At 50.2% G+C, this 20474-nt stretch overlaps 1 protein-coding gene across 1 annotated transcript in view; it reads left to right on the top strand.

Annotated features, from left to right (window-relative positions):
* The window catches only part of NTNG2 (netrin G2), a 47936-nt gene extending 34736 nt beyond the window's left edge, over positions 1-13200 (top strand). The window contains exons 5-7 of the mRNA XM_075112377.1: positions 10934-11101; positions 11557-11691; positions 12056-13200. Of these exons, the coding sequence (XP_074968478.1) occupies positions 10934-11101; positions 11557-11691; positions 12056-12279 (527 nt within the window). The 3' untranslated portion in view covers positions 12280-13200. The remainder of the gene's footprint in view (positions 1-10933; positions 11102-11556; positions 11692-12055) is intronic.
* The last annotated feature ends 7274 nt before the right edge of the window (positions 13201-20474 follow it).

The raw sequence follows: 20474 nt of genomic DNA on the forward strand, positions 1-20474 counted from the left end.
AAAAATTAAATATTTTAACGGTCCAAAATATTCTTTGCTTTTCTGGTAAAAACCATTTTGATAACTCTTTTTTCCCCCCTTAACAGAGCTCGGCATTCTCAGTACTACATTTGTTTCACTGGAAAATGTTCCCATCACATTTTTCTGCTAGGGAGAAGCTGAGGGGGGTGCTGGGAGCGATGCGCAGGAGGTGGACAGGAGGGATTTGTGTCCAAGGCCAGTTAAGGAGAGATTATTTAGCCTGCATAGGAGACTAGAAGTGACCTAAATTAAGTATTTAAACTAGCTCAAGGCTATTATGAAATTAAGCATGATAATCTGCATGAAGCAGTGGGACAAACAAGGACAGGAGGGCAGCAGGTGTAAGTTAAGCAGGAATTTGTGTTCCAAGTGTTATTTTAGTTCGGGCTGTTGTGGCGAGCGCGGTGGGGTGGGCACTGCACCCCGGATCGCTCCTGCTCAGCTCCACGGGGGCTTGCTAACGTTAAGCCGTAACTAATTTGCCCTGCTGAACGAAGGGTGCCAGTGGAAATTAATATGTGCCAAAGGGACGGGTTGGTTTTGATGGTGCCGGGTAGTTTGCTGCCTGTGGGGTGGCAGAAGGGAATGGTGCTGCTTATGGAGCCGGGGTAAGCAGGGCTCTGCCGGCTGGCACATAGAGGTCAGGCAGTGGATGCACACCTCCCGGTAGGGTGGGCTGGGGGCTCCTCTGCCCCTCCCGCCTGCTCTTCACCCCATCTCTGCCCAGGCGTGCTTTCATTTCCCCTTTTCAGCTTAATTGGCAATTAGTTTATGATAGAGCTGTAAGTATTTAAGCCAATATCTGCACCAACAGAGTAAGCTGATACAGCCACAGCCTCCGGCCCTTGCACGCATACATGTGCTCACTGCATCCAGCATCACTGAGCCACCACTGCCTTAATCCTCTCAGTGCCCCAGTTGTAACTGCGCTGAGAAGTCGGTCACCAGTTCATCCCCAGCTGCGGCAGCCTCAGGGGCATGTGGGCTGGCAAGGAAATCCTCCATTCCCCCTCAGTAAGTGCCTCCCACCTCTTCTCTTTGCTTGCTAGCATATGGGCGACCGCAGCGGGTTACCACCGCAAAAACGACCACCACAACACCACCCACCACCACAACCACCACCACCACCAGCACACCCCTACCTGCCACCACCACCCAGCCAGGTGGGTGCCATGCTCCCTGCCTCACTTGGAGGGTCAGGACTCTGCTGCCGGGCTCCTCTTTTTGGCTGCTTCCCATCGGGGCTCCTCTGGTGGCGGCAGGGAACGCATGGGGCTGCCATGTTGGCCCTGGTTTTCTGCTCTGTAGGATGATAAAGGGACATGGATAAAAATCACCCTGACTCGGTTCACATCCTCCAGCATCTGGGCAGTCCTGGTTCGCTTTTCTCTCTACTCAGTCCAAGGACACTTTGACATGTGTAACGTGAGCTAGGAGCAAGTGTTATGGTCCCTATAAGCAGGGAGTCAGCCACATGACTCCACCTCAAAGCCAAGAGACAACCACACCACGGGTTGGCATCCCCTCTCACCGGCTGATCTCACTCTGCTGCTGCTGTTATCATCAGGGCAGCAAGAAGTGAAGCCAGGACTGGATGCAGGGGAAGCAGCACTCTTCCCTTTTTCTCTCAACTTTTTTTTTTAAAAAAGGAAAAGGTTTTCAAAATCCATCCTTCCTAGAGCCACTTAGCAGCTTTGTCATGCAAAGGGCTGGCACAGCTGCAAGAGATGCTCTGTTACAGCCCCATCACAACCAGGGCAGGAAAGCAATGAAGGCTTTGCTGTCCCACCGTAAAATTAAACCACGTATTCGGTCTTGCCTGGCTGGAAGGAGCGGGGGATTGTGCCCTGTCCTGCTCTATCCCTGACCTCCATGTGCGATACCACAGCAGGCAGGAGGGTCGCCCCCACTGTACTTGCTGGTGCTGCTCCCAGAGCGATGGGGAAGGCTGGGTGCTGCTCTGCCCCACCAGCCGCTCGCTCAGCTGGGGAACCTTCCCCATGGAGTGGCCACCTCCTGCCACTTGCCACCAGACTCAGAGCAACTCACAGGCTTTGCTAAGTCACGCCAGGCATGGGATGTCAGGTCACAGGAGAAGCTGGCCCTGTCCTTGCCGGGTCTCCCAGTCCTGCAGCAAGTCCCTGTGGCCAGACTCAAGGATGCAGGCTGGCTGCATCTTCAAGGGCAGTTTTCCTAGGGCAGAGCCACACTCCAACATTCCCCAGGCAGCCGCTGTACAAGCAGCCAAGGAGCGTGCAGAGCTGGAGCTCACACACGTGCCAGAAACACTTTTTCCTAATTTCTAAAATCACCCCGTGGAAGAAAATGTTTGTCCTTTTTCTGGGGGTTGCTCCTTACCTCCCCCCGTGAACAAGGAGACAGCATTTTCACTTGTGTTTTGGAAATAAGCAGATAAAACTTAACAGCAGGACATTTTTTTAAGCTTCTCATGGGGGAATTAGACACGCATTCCTCCCCTTGCCATGCTTTCTGGGCCTGATATTTCCCAGGAGGACGTTTTACACCCACAGTATGTTAGTAACAGTCTGTCTGGGGGAGCTGCCAGAAGCCAGTCAAAGGGATAAGGAAACTTGATTGCATGTTTATGCAGATATAGATATATTCATGGAAGTACCCTGCATGAGTAGTTAATCAGGAAGCTGAGGGTTTAACTCCAACTTCCATGGAGTTGGAGTGACCCTGGGCAAAAGAGCACAAGTCTCTCATTTATTGAGAAGTGCTCCTGACCCAGGCCCATGTCGTATATGTGCAGGAGGAGGTTCATCCGCCACCCCTGCCCAGAGCTCACACCATTGCCGTGGCCCCAGCAGTGACAGGGGGGGTCACATCTACATCTGCACCACACACTTGGGGTCATTTGATTTTTATCCATGCTCACCCATAGCAACTTTTAGGTCTATTTTGTTTTACAAGTGCTGTGTACATGTGGGTGGTGTGCTTAGTGTCCATCTTGTGTATGATTTGCAGTGCTCTGCCTCGCTTGTGTTATACGTCTGGGGTGGGCAGGATGGCATCCGTGTGGGCTTGGGTGGCGGGGGGACACAGTCTCTCCTGCTAAACTGCTCTGAGGGACCTGGGAGATATCATGCACCTCGGGGTTTATTCCTTCTCCAAAACCTGCTTCCGGGGCAGAAAAAATGTTTTCGTAATGCTTTCATTAACCGATGGCAAGGGACAAAATAAATAAACTGCAGTCCAGCCACCACATCTCTGACTTGAAACACTCGGGCCTGAGCTCTGAGATCCTTGCCCCTGCCCAGATGCCCATCCGTGTTTCTGAAGAGCCAGGTCCCACCCCAGAATGGTGTGCCTGGGGATGGAGACAGCACCTGGAAGGGCTGCGCCAAATAAGAAGGTAGTCATGGCCACCCAGCAGCTCAGGGGCCTCCTCTCTTACCTGGGCAGCATGCTGGGTTTGATGCCAAAGGTCCGTCGTGTGCCTTTGTCCAGCAACAGGGAATCAAGGCACAGCCTAATTCTGATCTGCTTTTGACCAGAGATGTTCCTCCCACTCCAGTCCTGCAAAATGTAAACTACTTTAAATACCATGACATCCCAAAGGGGCTGCGAAGGTAACTCACTTGGACCTCAGGGAAAACACCTTGCTAAAGAGATGACCCTTCGAGCTCATGATTAGATGCCCATTTGCAGGAGATGCAATAGCCTCGAGCTGGATCAGAGTCCCAAACGTGAGACATTCAGTCATTGCCTCCCTTCTGAATTTTAGAAGCATTAAATGCATCCCTCCTTGCTTTAAAGCCAGCTCATCCAGCCAGACATTTGGAAAAAAAAGAGCCCTGTTAGGGCCCTGCCCCATCCCTGTGCTGTGTCACCCTCTAATTTACACACTGTCTTCTGCCCTCTGAATTTCTTCTTCCCACCATAAGCAAGCATCGTCAGACCAGCCTCTGAGTTTGCTGCCTCTGTGCCCGTGACAGAAACACGGAAAAAAACAGGTATTTAAAGCCAGACCGATGTGTTTTTCCCTTCTCCTTCATGCCTCCGCACACCAGTGGGTAGCAGCAAGGCAGAAAGCAACGTAGCACGTAGGCTAGAGGAGTAAGATTAGATTTGGGTTGTCTCTGGGTTGCATGGATCTGCTAGACATCTGCTTCCTTTGGCTGCTCATGGTGTTTTCTGTGGTCAAGGTGGAGCTGTGGTCATGTTCGTAGGATGCTTTTGTGCTCAGTCGCCTGTGGTGAGACAGGGGAGAAGAATGAGTTTATGGGCACGGTCTGTGGTTCGAAGGCAGTCGAGGCTGCCAAAATGGGTAGAAAGAAGGGAAATCACAGAGTTACCCTAAGGAGGATGAATTAAGTGCTATTCTCATTTGCCTTCTGCAGTTCTGTTATTTTGAAACCTTCCTTGAAGCCTGTCAAATTCTTCCTTGCCATTTGTTACATTTTTCCCACATTCAAAATAAGCAAAAAAAAAAAAAAAAAGCTTTTTTTTTTCCCTGCTTCCATATTTCCCCCCCCTGGTTTGTAGCAGTTTCAGCAGTGCCAGTCCACCTCTGGGAAAAACAAAACAACCATCAAGCAGGGCTCAGGTTGGGTACCTGAGAAGAGCACCTCTCCTGCAGAAGGAAAGCACCAAAAGCCTGACTTTGTGAACATCCTGCAGAAATGGGACCTGTGTTTATGTTTTGAGAAGGACATTTTCAGGGTCCTTCCCCACTACGCCGGTGCTGCTTCCCGCAGTGGTTTTTGCTGCAAAGTGTGATTTCCTGGGTCTATTTATTCTACTTCCCCAGAAACCCACCAAGACCAGCGATTTTCATCAGGGCTGATACAAGCCCCTGAGACAAGAGCTGCACAGTCTTTCCCGTCTGTATGAACTGGCTCTGGGAGTGAAATGTCTCTGTCCCCCTCCCGACATGTAAACTGTCCATTAATGTCCCCGAGCTATAAGGGAAAGGTTCTCAGGATAATGAGAATTAATAATTTTCCTGGCTCTGTAAATGCGATTGAGTGGAGGTGTATGTGAATGACTAAAAAGCAAAATGCCTTCAGGGCTGTTTTTTATTGTGACTCTAATTAAACCCTTGCCAATTTGCACAGGGCTTTTTTCATATTCTCTTTAACAGCATATTAATATCAATTGGTTTCCACTTTCCAGCTGAAAAGGACAATGTCTATCACCTTCTCTTAGAGCTTGTCATTAAAAAAAAAAAAAATCTTTTTTTTTTTTATTCTGCATTGTTTATCATCCCGTTGACGAGGCTGGGAAATCACATTTCTCTCCAACTCGGGCTTGTCCTTTGAAACTTGGCAAGGATCAAGATTTTTTTTTTCTCCTCCTCCTTATGTTACCCAACTGGAGCTTGAAATTAATAATATGTCTTTTAAAATTTTATTCCCTGGTTTGTTTTCTAGCAAACCTGAAGACTGTTACCAATATTGAGGAGATGGGGAGGGGTATGGAGCCAGTGGGGGTGAGGGTTTGCAGGGAAATCAAACAAAAGATCTATAAATTTCTTGCTGGTTTAATTTCTCTGCAATGGCTTGCAAATTCTTTAATTGGTATTTCTGAGGGACGAGCAGACCCTGAAGGAGGGCCTAGAAGTTTGGATTAGAAACCAGGACTTCATGCCTCCATCGTAAGACACCTGTGCTAAATCTCAGTTCCATTATTTCAAAGCAGAGGGGTGCAGATCAGTCCCTGGGGTCCTCATGCAAACACATGAGCAAAACGCTCTGCATTCAGCTGGGCTGAGAACAGGCAGCTCAGCACACCGCTGTCCTCCTGCCCTTTGCGTCGCAAGGGCTGCCCGGCCCCTCCAGCGCCCGAGGATGTACCAGCTGCCCAATGCCAGCAGCAGCACTTGCATCGAGCGGGCAAGGCATGAAAACCTGCGTGCTACAGGGTTGGGTTGGTTTTGTCCTCCAAAGCTCTGGCCCTCCATCAGAGTGCTGCAAAGCTCCTCGCTGGTTGCCAGCTCCCCCCAGCACAACCAGTAACACAGCTTTCCCCTTTGATCGCTGCAAGACTACACTGGCTTGTCGGCGGCTGCCCCGCTGCAAGTGGGCTCTCCCCCAGCCAAGGCTGGCCCAGGAGCAGAAGGTAGGAGACATGTGGCTGAGCTGGGTCCTGCCAGTGAGTACCAGCTCCCAATGCTCAGCGAACACTTTAGTTTCTAGTTCTGCATCTCTGTTTTCCATGCATCTCTCTCCTCCTCCTGCCTGGGAGAAAGCTCAGGGTTTGTCTGTGCCCAACACGCAGCTGGGAATCTGGTGAGGCTGGATTGAGCCTCAGGGTTTAGTCGTATACATGAAAGATGAGGATGGTAAGTGGTAGAAGAGATTGTTCACAGCTTGCTGCTGGGGTGAACAGAGAGGATCATGGAAATCCTGTCGTCTCCCGAGACCAGAGTCTGTTTGTAGAGCAGAATAACTTTGTAAATAGTTAGGCCTGGATCGTTTATAGCATAGATGCCTTCTTATGTATTTCCTTGCTTCAAGTCTCCTGTGTGACTGCCTAAGGTGAGCTGCCTCTGGTGGGAGCCTTGGGAGGCTTCACGCTAGCTGTTGAGGCTGAAGCTTCTCCTCCTCAGTGTTCCCACCAGCACATGCGCTTCAGCAGTTACCCCTTGGTGCTCAGCTCCCGTTTCCCATCCGAGATGCCTGTAGCTTGCTCCAGCCATAGACATTAGCATTCCTTCCAGTGCAGAACATAACAACTGCTGAAGCTGGGCCCAGGACACAACCCAGTGATTGGAAATATTCAACTTGGGGGACAGAAAGTGCTGAAATTGCGGCTCTTTGGAACTGTTGTGCTTTTGGACCTCTGTGGCCTCACAGAGAGACAAAACTCTATTTGATGCAGTAACAAGGCCTACACCATGGGCATCAATGCCAGGTGATGCTGACAGTCTGAGCTGAACAAGGTGGGCTTCTAAGTCTTCACAGTGGCCTGCAGACTTAGCTTCTCTCTGTGCTTGGGCAATGTAATGACCACATGCCAACACTTGCCCATCCAGAAGCTCCCATGCCCTCCCCTTAGGACTACTTTTTTCTGTCTCTCTTCACACATGAAGGCTCTAATTTCTAGGAGACTGTGTCTCTCACTCCTGCTTCAACACATCCTCAACCAGATATGGCTCTGCCAACCCACCCTAGACACCTGCCTAGAGCTTCCAGTGTCCCTTTGCCACCTTTTTAAGCAAACAAGAGGGAGATCTGTATTAAATCTGATGTTCTCTCTAACTGATGCCACCGTAAGCTGTTCAGCGCCGACCAAACACAGCAGCACTTGGACCCAAGCTGAAGCCACCAGACCCTCCTGAGAACATTCGAGGTAAGGCCATGCCAGTCCCCGTGGATGGGGCAGGACAGGTTTCTCCCCCAGTGCCTGTAGGCCAGGTCAACCCACCCATCCTCGGCATGACCTGCCATCATACAATCTGCTCTCCTACTCAGAGGGTCCACCTCAACTCATTTCTGCTCATCCAGCCCCATGGAGGTGTTTCTGGAGACATGTTTGGGTCTGGGATGGATTCAGGGATGTCCCTGGGCCCCAGGGGAGCCCATGGACACCTCAGCTGCTTTGGGAAGGGGTTTCTTGCCCCGGGGCTAGGAGTATGCACCTTCCCCTGGCCAAGATTAATTGGGCAAGATTCATTGGGCTGATAGGTTGCTATGGCCCCCCCCACCATAAGGGATGGGCACAACCATGGGGGCTTCTATGCAGGGATATGGCCCCAGGGCTACCTGCAGCACCCACTGCAGAGATGCAGGGCTTTGGTGCACCCTGGGGACCTACTGAGCTGCTCCTTCCCCTCTGGGCTGCCCCACTTCGCTCATGGCAGGGACAACAGGCCCTGGTCCCCCTGCACTGGTCCGCTGCCGAGCGCCTGTGAGTTGAGGCCGCCATGTTCTCTGCTTAGCCACCGTGCCAGGGGATGGGGGACACCATGGTGGCCTGTCATGGCCACGGAGGCTGGAAAGGCCCTGTTGGTAGAGGAGGGTCTGGACACTATGCCAGCTCACCATCGGACGCCATGGAGGCCTGAGGAGGCCCTGGTGCCATAGCAGCCTCACAAATGGTGTCAGAGGCAGGAGTGGGCCCGCTCATGGGCCCGCTCTGATCATGGCTGAGCTCTGGGGGTGGGGAGCATGGCCATCTCCTGCTGTCACTGTGGAGATGTGACCAACACCGGTGGGATGTAGCTGGCGATGCCCACCCTGGGTGTACCTGAGTGCCACAGTACTATGCAAAGTCTTACATACCACAAAAACCAGGGGGACCTGTTCCTAAACACCCTGTGGGAGCTCAGCGCTGCTCAACCTTGCCCCTTACTTGGGTTGCCAAAGCACAAAACTGCCCGAGAACCAAACCCCATCACCCTGATTTGGAAGCTACAGCCTTTACCCCAAGCACCCTGGTCATTCTGTGTGGGACTGGTGTCTGGCTGGCAGCACAGCCCTGAGGAAACACCATCCCAGCCAGGGCAGCCTCTTACCCTGAGGGATTATCTCAGTGCAACCATGCTGGGCTGGCCCTGGGAGCCCCCTCCCCACCACAGCACTCGGATATGTTTTATCCTCTCATGTAGCAGCTCCGAAGAGCAAAGGAGGGCGCACAGCACACTCTGCAGGCAAGAGGCATGGGAAGAAGCCAGGTACGTGCTGGCAGAGACAAGCTGGGCTGGAGCAGCGCGTGCTCGGCAGGACCCTGTAGCAAGCCCTGCCAGATACCACCTCCGTAGCTTTTGTGCTCTTAGCTGTACTCCTAGCAGCTTTTTGGGTGCCAGTTGGCATGACCTCCATCAAACTGAGGCCATGGCCAGTAGATTTTTTTTTTTTAGCTGTTTAGACTCATAGATCCTTATCCTGAATAACCCAATTTGTGCCACTGAACATGCGTAATGGGGGGATGTGTGAGCAGCTCCTCTGCCTCGGCCCCCGGCTCTGCGCATTGCAATAGCACAGTGCATTGAGTTTTTCATGCATCAAACTTTGAAGAGGGGAGAAGAGGAGAAATTTAGCAGCTACCAGCTGTCTGGTGCAGAAATAGATGCCGGCGCTGCCAGAGCAGTGTTCTTGGCTCAGCTCGGCATTGTTCTCGTAGCAGAGCTGCTTGCGGTAGGGTAGGGCACAGAGCAGTGCTAAGCGGCAAGAAAAAGTATGTCTCTGATTTTTCTTAAGCATCCTCAAAGAGCTCAAAACTCATCCGGCTCAAACCAGACTCTGGCCCAGTGGCTCCTGTTGAAACATATAAAGGTAAGAGGAGGGAGCACGGTGCTCCAGGATTCCTAGCCTTTGCCCAGGTGACATGGTCTGGCAGCTTCCGACATGGAGAAGATGGGGAGGGTTTGCCTATCTGAGTCATGGTTACCGCTACGTAGGAGTGCATCCCTAGGGTGAAACAATGCTTGGGAATTGCAGCAGCCAGAAGCATTTGAGCTGAAATTCTCTGGGTGTTGGTCAAACAGGCAGAAGTTGTTTCACAAAGGGTCAAGATTACAACAGACTCTCAGCTCCTCCTCAGACAGCTGTGAACCATGGGGAAACCCCTGCCCTGCTCCATCTTGCCTGGTCATCATTTCATTGCGACAAGTCTCCCCCAGTCACATGTGCATGCCAACCCACGCCCTTTCCTCCTATCCCTCTGCCATCCTTGAATGTTTAATGTTAAAGCTTGGAACAAAATCCCAGCTCCAAGCCTCCCTTCTCCCCTCCAAAGGCTGGGGAAGCTCAGACCTGGCTGACACTGTTTCTGCTCACATTATACCCTGCCCATGCTGACTGGGACACCTGACCAGGACAGCTGGGCCACTAGGGTACCTCCTCTCCTCCTGCATTATACTTTTAAACTTCCAGAAAGATCCAACATTCTGACTCTAACCCTGCAAGGTAATTGCCATCCTGCCACAGTAACAAAAAGCAAACACGAGAAGCAAGTAATCAAATTTCTCTGGCTACAAATTAAACCTAGCTCTTTGCTTTCTAAGACACGCCCACAGCTGAGAAAGGTCAGTCCTGCATGCTGGGGACAGGAGCAGTGCTCAGCCAAAGGATGGTGGCATCTCTCACCCCACCAGCAGCCTTTACAGGTGTCCCTGTGCTGTGCCAGGCATCCCAGGTTCAAACTCTCACACACTTGTCCACCATCTTTTGCAGGACCCCACGCAAGCCACGCTTCCTTGCATACACTCATTTTAAGCATTTAATCTGAGAGTCACCACACTTCACAACCAGCATTGATCTGGGAGGTACAACAGCAAGGGGGATGCTGAGAAGGGACACTGAGGAGAAAAAGCCAGAGAGGCAGCGAGGTTTTACCTTGGCACACAGCAGCTTCAGCTCCACTTCAGTCTTGTCCAGGGCCTTCCCATTGCTGGAGGCAGTGAGTGCTGCTGCACCCCTGCCAGCCCCATCCCGTGGGCCTCCTTGGCTCAGCGAGGCAAAGCACAGCCTTTGGCAAAGCCTTTGCTGGGGCTCTACACCCCAGCAAAACCCCCTTGCAGGTCTTACTCCCCCACCAAACCCAGTGCACCAGCCTGACCTCTGCTCATTAACAAGGCAGCCCTTTAATTAACACCTGACACCCTTCCACAGCCCACTGCCTGCTCTCATGGTTATGCATTTTGTTAAAACGATCGTCTCCCAGCACAGCCAGGGGCTGGCTCCTGCCTGTCCTCACCCCAAAGGGACAGAGCCGCCTGAACCCCTCTCTGCTCTCTGAGCAATGCCTTCCACTCGATCCCGCCAAGGCGGTGAAGAACAGCAGCTGCTGTGTGCACCCATCCTGCCCAGCCCACCCCAGCCCTGCGCTGGCAGTGGCCACGGTGTTTCACCCAAGCGGGAGCCTCCTCTGAAGCCTCGTGGCTCCTCTCCTCCACCGAGCCGAGGGAGGATGCTCCCAGCCCAGCTCTCTCTCCTCTCTGCAGACTGTGAGTGCTACGGCCACTCCAACCGCTGCAGCTACATCGACTTCCTGAACGTGGTGACCTGCGTGAGCTGCAAGCACAACACGAGGGGCCAGCACTGCCAGCACTGCCGCCTGGGCTTCTACCGCAACAGCTCAGCGGAGCTGGATGACGAGAATGTATGCATAGGTGAGCACTCCAGCGGCCTTGGGCTGAGGCACCGCGATGTGAGGTGCCTTGTGAGGAACCTTGCTGTATGGGGTGAGCGCCAGTTCAAGCCCTCTCTGGAGGGTGGTGTGCCCACCTGCATGCTCCCCAAGCTCAGCAGCCATCGTGGTCTCTGCAGCCTGCCAGGGCTTCTCTTCCCTGAAAAGAAAGCCCAAACAATATCTTTCCAATTTGATTCAGGTGTATTGCTCTACCAGGAGCTGCTCAGCTCCAAAGGCGGGGCAGACTTTGCACCCGTGGCTGTTTGCACTGTTGGAACCTCTCATGAAACCATCCTCTTCCCGTCCCTTGGTCTCTAACAGCCCTCCCGTAGCATGCAGCCAGCCGTTTCCAAAGGCCCCAACACCTCCCTCGGGGCGTTAGCGGACACAAAGCCCCCAGGCAGGACAGGCACTAACAGCCCTGTCTTTGACCAGAATGTAACTGCAACCAGATCGGCTCCATGCACGACCGCTGCAACGAGACCGGCTACTGTGAATGCAAAGAAGGTGCCACGGGGCCCAAGTGCGACGACTGCCTGCCCAACTACTACTGGAGACAGGGCTGCTTCCGTAAGTACCCTGGCAGCATCATGTCCCCCTAAGCCAGAGGGACAAAGGGAGGTGGGAGATGGGTCCAAACGAGGGGGATCTTTAGTGCTGCCTGCTCAGGTGTCCTGTGATGCTCAGGCTGTAGGGTGAGCAGACTCCAGCCATTCCTCCCAAACCCAAAATGACTTGGATAGTCTGCCCCTGGGGTTTGCAGCCCCCACTGTGTTCTTCTGGCCTTGGAGCTGCTCTAGCGCTACAAGGGTTGGATAATTTAACCCCTAGGAGCTAGAGAAAAAAGCCACAATCATCTAGTTTCTTCTGCAGTCAAGGGATTTAACATACCCCAGATTAACAGCCACGTCCTTCCTTCCCTCCCACCTCTTAGCCAATGTCTGCGATGACGAGCTCCTGCTCTGCCAGAATGGTGGTACCTGCTACCAGAACCAGCGCTGCATCTGCCCCGTGGGCTTCAAGGGGGTCCTGTGCCAGCAGTCCAGGTGCGAGGCCGACAAAAAAGACTGTGACGGCGCCTCCTGTGCACACGGCAGCCTCGGCACCGTCCTCCTCGGGGTGCTCGCCCTCCAGCTGCGCGGCTGGGTGGACCTCTGAAGCCGCAGAGGAGGGAGCCCAGCCCAGGCACGTCATCCGAGGGACCTGGGGAGACTAAGGTAACGGGTGGCTCTCCCCACCGTCTCCTCCGCCTTCCTTCACGCTAGGACTTGCACAACATCTTCTGGTCCACTTTCCAAGCAGAGAGGTATGCAGAAAATCAGGGGCTGACTCCTGCCCATGAACCCATCCTGGCAGCAGCTGGGGTGGCCGCAGCGCAGAGCCGGCTGCTGAGCAGCGGTGCGGGGACTGCACCAGCCTGTGCTGGGGCCGCGGTGCCGCAGCCCGGCGGGGACAAGGGGCCCGTCCTTCCCTCGGCGCAGTGGCTCTCCTTCGCTGCTCCACACAGGGCGACCTGGGGCCGGGGCCACCGGGGCCCTGGTGAAATAGTGCTGCGATCCAAGGGATATTTTTTTTATTATTACTTTATTTACTTTGGTATAGGCTGGGGTGTTCTTTTTATTTTTCCTCTTCTTAGTGTCCTGTTTTGAAAGAGCCTGTCATGACAATGCCAGAGCCCCGTAACACAACAGGCAGGGGAAGGGGAGGGAGGGAAGGGGGGACTCTGGTCCATCCTAGCTGCATAGTCCCACGTCCCACCATCGGCCTGGCCTGGCCACGCACATACTGTTGCCTACAACTCTAGTTGCTGCATTGATTTTGTACTTTCATTGCTGGATTTTGTTTTCTCGCACTTACAGAGAACACAGGGGCCATTAGGCATTTGGTACGTGAGGAGTGCAGTGTCTTATCCACACATTTCCGTATAGTGTACGGTTCAAATACCTTTTTTGGTAGAGACTTATTTTTGTTTAGACTAAATGTTATAAAAGAACCACAATTTAAAGGGACATTTTGCCATGAGCATTTGATTCTGGTGTATCCTCCTCCAGTAAAGCAACTATCAATTGCTGCTTGATCACCACGTTTTCATTTTTGTGTGCACAGTTAATTACAGGTAAAGACTTATTTTTTGATTCATAATGTCCTCTTGTGTTTTCTGAGTCACTACCAAGGTGCACCACATGGTGAGGGAGAGGGGAGGGCGAGAGAGGTTGCCTCGTCACTGAGAGCTGTTAATTATTTCTCCTAATTACTTTGCTGAACCAAGGTTAGACTACTAACTGTAGACAATGAGCAAAGCCTGAGTGATATATTAAGCACTGGACTTGTGTGGAAAGGCCCAGGGGAACCTCAGCTGTCCAGCCCCATTGCAGCTCCCCCTCCCCTACCCCAAGCAGGTGCCATGATACACCTTTGCAAAAAAAGCTGTTTATTTTGAATAGTTTTAAGCAGCCAGAGCCTGGGACTTCAGTATAGAGATTATAGGGGCTAGATCAACTCATTTAAGGCTTATAAACATGCTGCTATCAGAGGATGTGTTTGCAGTCAAGCACAAAAATGAAGGCAGGAGAAACCATAAACAAGAAATTATGTAATTCAATCAGAAAAATGGCAATATCACAAACACAAGAGCTTTAATTTTGTCATACCCAAAGATTTGCCAAACCTGGAGCTGATTAAGTGGATGACTGGAAGATGGGAGTGATCCACCACCTGCAGCACATTCAGTTCTGGGCTAGTTCTCATGACATGACAAGGCAGCAGCCCACAGTCACTGCCCCAGCTCTACCCAGCCCGCTTGCTCCCTGAACCAGCCCAGGAGCCCCGTGCAATCCAGCCTTGAGCCTCCACTGGAATTTCCAGGTCTGGTATCCTTGCCAGGTGCTACTCCAATTACTTCCAAGAGTTCTGTTTCAATACTTGGTCTCCACAGTCCTGTCCCTACAGCCCATCCTGCTCAGCTGGGGCCTGTGCTGGGAGCAGCCCAAGTTTCAAAAGTGCAAGAGCCTGCAGTGCCCTCCAGCCTAACATTGCAGACACTGTGTGCACAGCCAGTGCCCCCGAAATGCAGCTGCTTCCACGGAGAGGGGACAGTGAGCTTGTACTTTGAAAAAGGAGAAGAAAACGGGAACAAGGGCACAGAATGGATATTGTCACATCAAAGAGCAAGGCAAGTCTGGTGTGCGTTTTGAACAGCTCTTAACATCACAGAGGCAGGTCACAGGGCTTAGTTAATCCACTATAAAATAAATGAGGGTTAAACTAACCCTGCTGAGATTAGATCTTTGAGGGTGTGGGCTGGAACAAGCATCGCCTCCTTTTCTTTAGTGCAGTCAGTTGCTGTCTGTTGGTATTGACACTCGGTCTTTGTACTGTCTGACTGCAATAGATTTAAAACTCTCATACGTTACTGTTCTTAAAAGTAATAGCACAGAAAAGACTGTAACAAGATCAAGATCTCTAATGGCACTTCTGGAAGGTGAAGCAACATTCTCCTTTCCCTGCACTAGTGTTTTTCTCTAGAATATTAGATTAAGCAACAGAAAATTTACTACTTCATAAAGCCGTATCCCAGACAAACTCTGCAGCAAGCAGATTCCCTGCAAACACACACTTTTATTGCGATGTGAACAGGAACGTGCCGAGCAGCAGCACTGAATGCCCATAGAAAATAACCTTAGAAGGGCACAGCAGAGCTCAAAACAGCCCAGGAATGAAGACTGCTGAGGGTGACAGAGCACTGCACTAGACCTTCTGGGGTTTGGGGGATTTTCTCTTGGTTGATCGGGTGTTGGCTGGTTGGTTTTGGGGTTTGGTTTGTCTGTTTTCAAGATAAAACATCATTGGCTCCCTAACTCAGCTCCAGAGATGGTACCTTCGCCCCATGAACCCAGAATACCAGGAATGTTCAGTCCTGGACCTTCCTTTACCAAAGCCCAGTGAATAGTTCTGTAACTTCAACCAGAAGCAGAAAGTTGTGGTCTAACCCCCTCCTGCAGCTACACCAAAGGACCCTGAAAATTGGTGGGGAACGAAACACAAGTCCGCCCTCCACACTACACGCACCCTTCTGAGGCTCTTCCTAGCTGCGCAGAGCAGAGCCTTCTGCGAGACAGTAGCTGCAAAGGGCAAACGTGACACGCTTCGTCTTGCAGAAGAAATCGAACGGCCTTTAGGCTGAGAGCAAGAGCAGAGCCGAGAGGGAGCGTCAGACCTCCCTCCTGCGGCTCTGCCTGCAGAGGGGCAGCACAGCTCGTCCCCGGGCTCAGGCACAGCGCTAGCCCTGCGCAGGGGAGATCAGGACGGCGCCTTACCTCTCCCGTGGTGCTGCAGAACTTGCAATCGCATAACACACACTACTGCAAGACAGGAAAAAAACCTCTCACACAAACTTGGTATTTAAGAAAATGAAGTTTCTGAAAGCTTCAGCACTAAAGATCTTTTAACTGCAGACGTCTGTTAGCTCATACGTGTCTACACAAAAAGAATAGAGGTTATTGAAATAATACACAGAGAAACCATCACAGCATGTACCCACAGATCCGAAAGTTCATCATCTTTAAGATAGAAACATTTGTAGATCAGTTAATGCTTCTAAATGGGAGAAGTTGTCCAATGAGCTTGACACTTTGCTTGTGGAAAGGTTAACCAAAAGGTACTTCTCTTTCCAAGAAAAGCCACTTGGGCTCTTTCAAGAGGTTTCCATGCGCATCCTGTCACCGGTACGCAGCCAGCATTTGATTCATTTGAAAAAGTTTTAAAATTACACTTCTGTCTGCAAAAAAAAGCGACCTCTTCAAACAGTACAAGTAGAGCTTTTGATTTTTCTTGTTTACCTCCAATTCTACTCTGATTTTAACTATTTAGAGTAATGACAAATCTAAATAACCAAAAGCAACAAGGCAACAAAAATCTGCCTGGTACAACAGACCGCTGCGGCCAGGCTGGGTCCGCAGCCCCAGCTGCAGAGAAGTCAACAGCAGCCTGGCTTTATGCGTGTTTGTTCACTCGTCAGATAAAATGTTAAACTACAGTCCCTGGGAGCTGGAGACAGGAGGAGGGGGGCGGGAAATTCCACTGGCACTTACCAGGTATGTTATTTGGTTTTTATAAAGGTGAGGAAGCAGGCTCCTCACCTACGAGAGTGATTCGTAGAGAGCCTTGCAGAGGCAGGAGTAGTGAAAGAACCAGCAGTTTAGTGGTAATAAAATGAATGGTTTCACCAACCAACCCTGTTTTATAATTAGCTTTCATGAAAAGTCCCAAATGCAAATAAAAGAAGGTATAAAGAAGATGAGCGTTCTTGCTCAGAAATCAGAGCACAGCTGGGTTCTGAAGAGATTTGTATCGCCATCTTCCCAGCCCTTCTGGCAGGGAGCTGGTGAGTTCGGCCGCTGTCGTGCAGAAACCGGCTAAGAACCGCGCGCTGATTTGAGATGCAGAGGGGAGCTTCAGACTGTCCTGAAGACTCCTTTGTCATTTTGATTCTCCAGGTGTCGTAACAAGTTTCACTGCAGGGTGAAACGTGTGAGGAAAGCCTAAAACCAGCCATTTTTACCACGTAACTACCCTCCCTCCTGGCCAGCAACAATACCGGGCTCCAAAAGCTCCATCCCAACCCCACTCTGTGCTATTTCCAGGATTAAAAGAGGGGAAACTGATGGGATTGCTTTGTAGCAAAGGAGTTCCTGCTTGATTCAACACTGAAATCGGTGACAAAATTGGACAGCCACACCAGTGTAGCCCGTCAGGCTATAAAACAAGGTTTTCTACGTTTTCACAATACCAAAAGTAGCACGCGCTCAAAACACCTTCATTTTCATTTCTATCACTATTTGCCTGGGAGCCAGTGGCAAATTAGTCGAGGCCTTAGCAGGCAGGTACGTATGGCTGAAAGGTCTCGCGTCAGCGATATTCCATGTACAAGGCTGCTTAGCTTACATTTATTTGCACTGAAGAATAAAGCATTGGGCTCCTTTCCAAGCATCTTTAAAAGACTAGCAAGGAGACCTTATACATGACTTGGGAATGGACCCATTGTGGCAGGAGACTGTGTTATATCATTACATCATTAACATTATAAATTCCATTTACAGTACAGCAGTCATTTCATCCATGGCGACCAAGGAAAACGTCTTGCATTTTTAGGACCGTGGTTCTGCTTATCCTCAGTATTGCTACAGTCGATGGGCTGAGAAGGAGCAGCCCAGCTCCAGCTGTTGGCTACTCCGGTCTCTCCCTTCTATACGCAAAAGTAAACCCCAGCATCTCACCACCGCGCTTAAGCAACTGGGAAAAAAAGTCTCAACTCTGAATTTACTGGGGTCCCATGTTATTTTTTTGGTCTCAGCTGGGACTGGGAATGTTGGTTACCCTCAATCCATACGTTTGGTCACTCCAAGTTCTTCCTTGCTCTGGAAGCACGCGCTGCTCGGTGCTTCCCTAGCATCAGGCCGGGGTGAGTCTATTTTATGGACTAGCACGAGGAAGGGGCCAAGCGTCTTGCACGAGTCAGCCTCCTAGCTCCTGGGCCTCCATCCACTAAGCCAGCTGCTTAGTTACTGCACTCAGCTTACCTAGGACTGTAAAAACTCCTTGCCTCACCAGCGCTACCAGCACTGCAAGGGCAAGCGCAGACAAGGGCCTGGGAGGAGAGGCCGTGTTCCTCACCCCCTCTGCGGGGAGGCACAGCTCTCCTGGCTGCCAGTCACAAGCCTGAGGCACCACCAGGTCCCGGCATTCCTCAGGGCCATCCGCTACCACCAGCACTGCAGCGAGGAGCCAACGCCCTCCCTGCCACGCTTCCCAGAGTGGGTTAATGCTCCCGCAAGCGGCTGCTTCCCCTCCAGCGGTCAGCAGACATCCCTAGGTACAACTGATACAGCCACCGTCAGTAAGCCAGCACGCCACAGCATAGCACACATAGGATGAAACACAGATAAGAAAAACATACTAGACAAGCACCTGCTTGGATATCATCATTACACGTATGGCGCTGGTTTGTTCTCACATCACCATAATTTGGAGTAATGACATGGAAAAGAATTACAGCAAACCTTAAAGGAAAAAGGAATAACCAGAATTATACTCCACCCTCACTGGAAAGCCTATTTTGTGTACAAAGAATTAATAAAAATAAACCAAAACTTTGAACAAAATATAGTCCAACACTTACAAGAGATTTTTTCCCTTCTTAATAACATCAAAGACTAACAGTACCAGAGAGAGCACTGGTTTTGCACGGAGAATTAAGCTGCCAAGCTTGGAAGAAGCATGGAAGCCTCTGTACAAAAACCTGAAGGTCGCTTCTTCCAAAGTTCTTTGACACAAACTCCAATTAAACTGGTTTACATTGAGTTGTGTTGAGCATGTTCTTTACTGATTTTTCTGACTTCAGCACTTAGCAGAAGAGAACAATCACCAGACAACCTCCTCCAGCCATCACTGGTTCTGAGAGGGTATTAAATGAATAAAGCAAGTCTACCCTCAGCTTCCCAACACTGACTGTCCATCACTACTCGGGATTTTGTAACACACAATGGGAACGGCAGAGAAGTCATGAAAATTGTAGCGTTTGTTCCCCAAGGCAGATTTTATTTGCATCAGTGAGAAGCATGCTTTGGCTTGGAATTTGCTTGGTTTTCCATGTTAGAAGCATAAAAGGAAGGAGGGGCAAAGTTAAAATTACAAACCTACCCTGAGTGATACGTGAAGAGGGAAAAGTGTTTTAACTGCAACAACGCAAACATTTTTTTATTCAAGAAAACACCATTAACGATACAGACTGATAGGGTAGCAGTAAGCTACCACTGAAAGATTGACAATTTAAGTCAGATAAATCTAGTATTAAATAAGCAAAAAAGTCAGAGCTGCTGACCACGCCTCAAAGCCGATTTCCAGGAAGATACAGGCATTACAGGGTACACGACCTATGTGCTGCGTACACGGTACAAGAAAAATGAAATGTTAAGACAAAATTCCTTCCAGCATGTGATAAATATAGCTCTCGGAAGAACACATTTTGAAATGCAGATTGTTTAAGGAGAAAGAAAACTAGAAGAAAAGTTTCAGAGAAACATTCTTTTGACAAAATCATATTTAATGGCCAGAAAACATTGCCTCATTCACACTGTTGCCAGCTTCACTTTATTTACATCAAGACAGTCTAAATGGCTTCCAAAGCTATAGGATCCTACAGCCTTTTGCAGAATAGCAGCCTTTTTAGTGTGCTAAGTAGAAACAGCAGGCAGGTCAGCACAGCCCTGCCAAGAAGAGCCAAGAGGTTTGAAAGATGACAGTATTTCTATTAACACAAAGGAAGACAACACCCAGGGCATGGATTATGTGATGTGTGAGCAACCAAAATGTCCAATTTGTGACAGTCAGACTCATTCAAGCAGCCTTCCCTCTCACACGGGTACGCAACATCAAGGAAGACTCGCAGCACATACTGCTGACGAGATGTGGTCAGGGTTCACTGAAGCGATTAAGATTGCAACATAACAAATAACTAAAGCTAAGCAATGTGCATATTCTGATTTCACTTCACAGGCATCTCAAAAATTCTCTCCCATTACCTTAAAACACTCTGTACTAGGCAGCACAATGAGCTGGACAGTCAGATGGCAACTAAAAGCCTCCCAACACACCCACAGTGCGGTTGGTACCAGTAAAGCACGTTTGTTCTGGGCTTGGATGCAGTAAGGGTGTACGTTTTACCAGCAATTACAGTTTGAACCACAACCTAATGTTTTCTACAGTAAGGTACCTTGTACTTCACTGACCCGGATGGCACATACCTCTTTGGCAGGGGGTTAAAAGGACAAAGCTAACGCTAATCATTGCAATGAATGTGTCAGGACAGAAATATAGCTAAAGACTATGGCTAAGCTCTGGCCAGAGAAGTCTGGCAGCTCATTTGCTTAGGGAAAGCCACTGCCCTTATATTGGTTTAGCACAGGTCAGTTAGCAAGGGACAGCAGGATACCGCCTGGTTCCTAGCAGGCTGAATTTTAACACAGATGCATGAAGATGCCAACCTGGTCCACTCACAATACACCCAACTTGCATCAACATAGCAAGGTGCTGCATTTTCAGGCAGGAGCCTGCCAGACTATCTCCATGCAAAACTCTGTGCACATGAAATGTTGCTCTTCACCTCCTTGAGACAGACACGTACTCCAGAAAGTGACACTTCAGTGACCCAAAAGCATGCTTAGTAGAAATCATTCCACTTTTATTGTGAAATGTATGATGAAAGGAAGGTTTCTTAAAAATAGTTTGGTTTTCCCCCCTACCCTATTTTACTGGTTATATATTCTTCATCAACACTGTGGAAAGAACCCAGTAAT

Source organism: Phalacrocorax aristotelis, chromosome 17 (genome assembly GCF_949628215.1).
Source record: "Phalacrocorax aristotelis chromosome 17, bGulAri2.1, whole genome shotgun sequence".
NCBI lineage: Eukaryota > Metazoa > Chordata > Aves > Suliformes > Phalacrocoracidae > Phalacrocorax > Phalacrocorax aristotelis.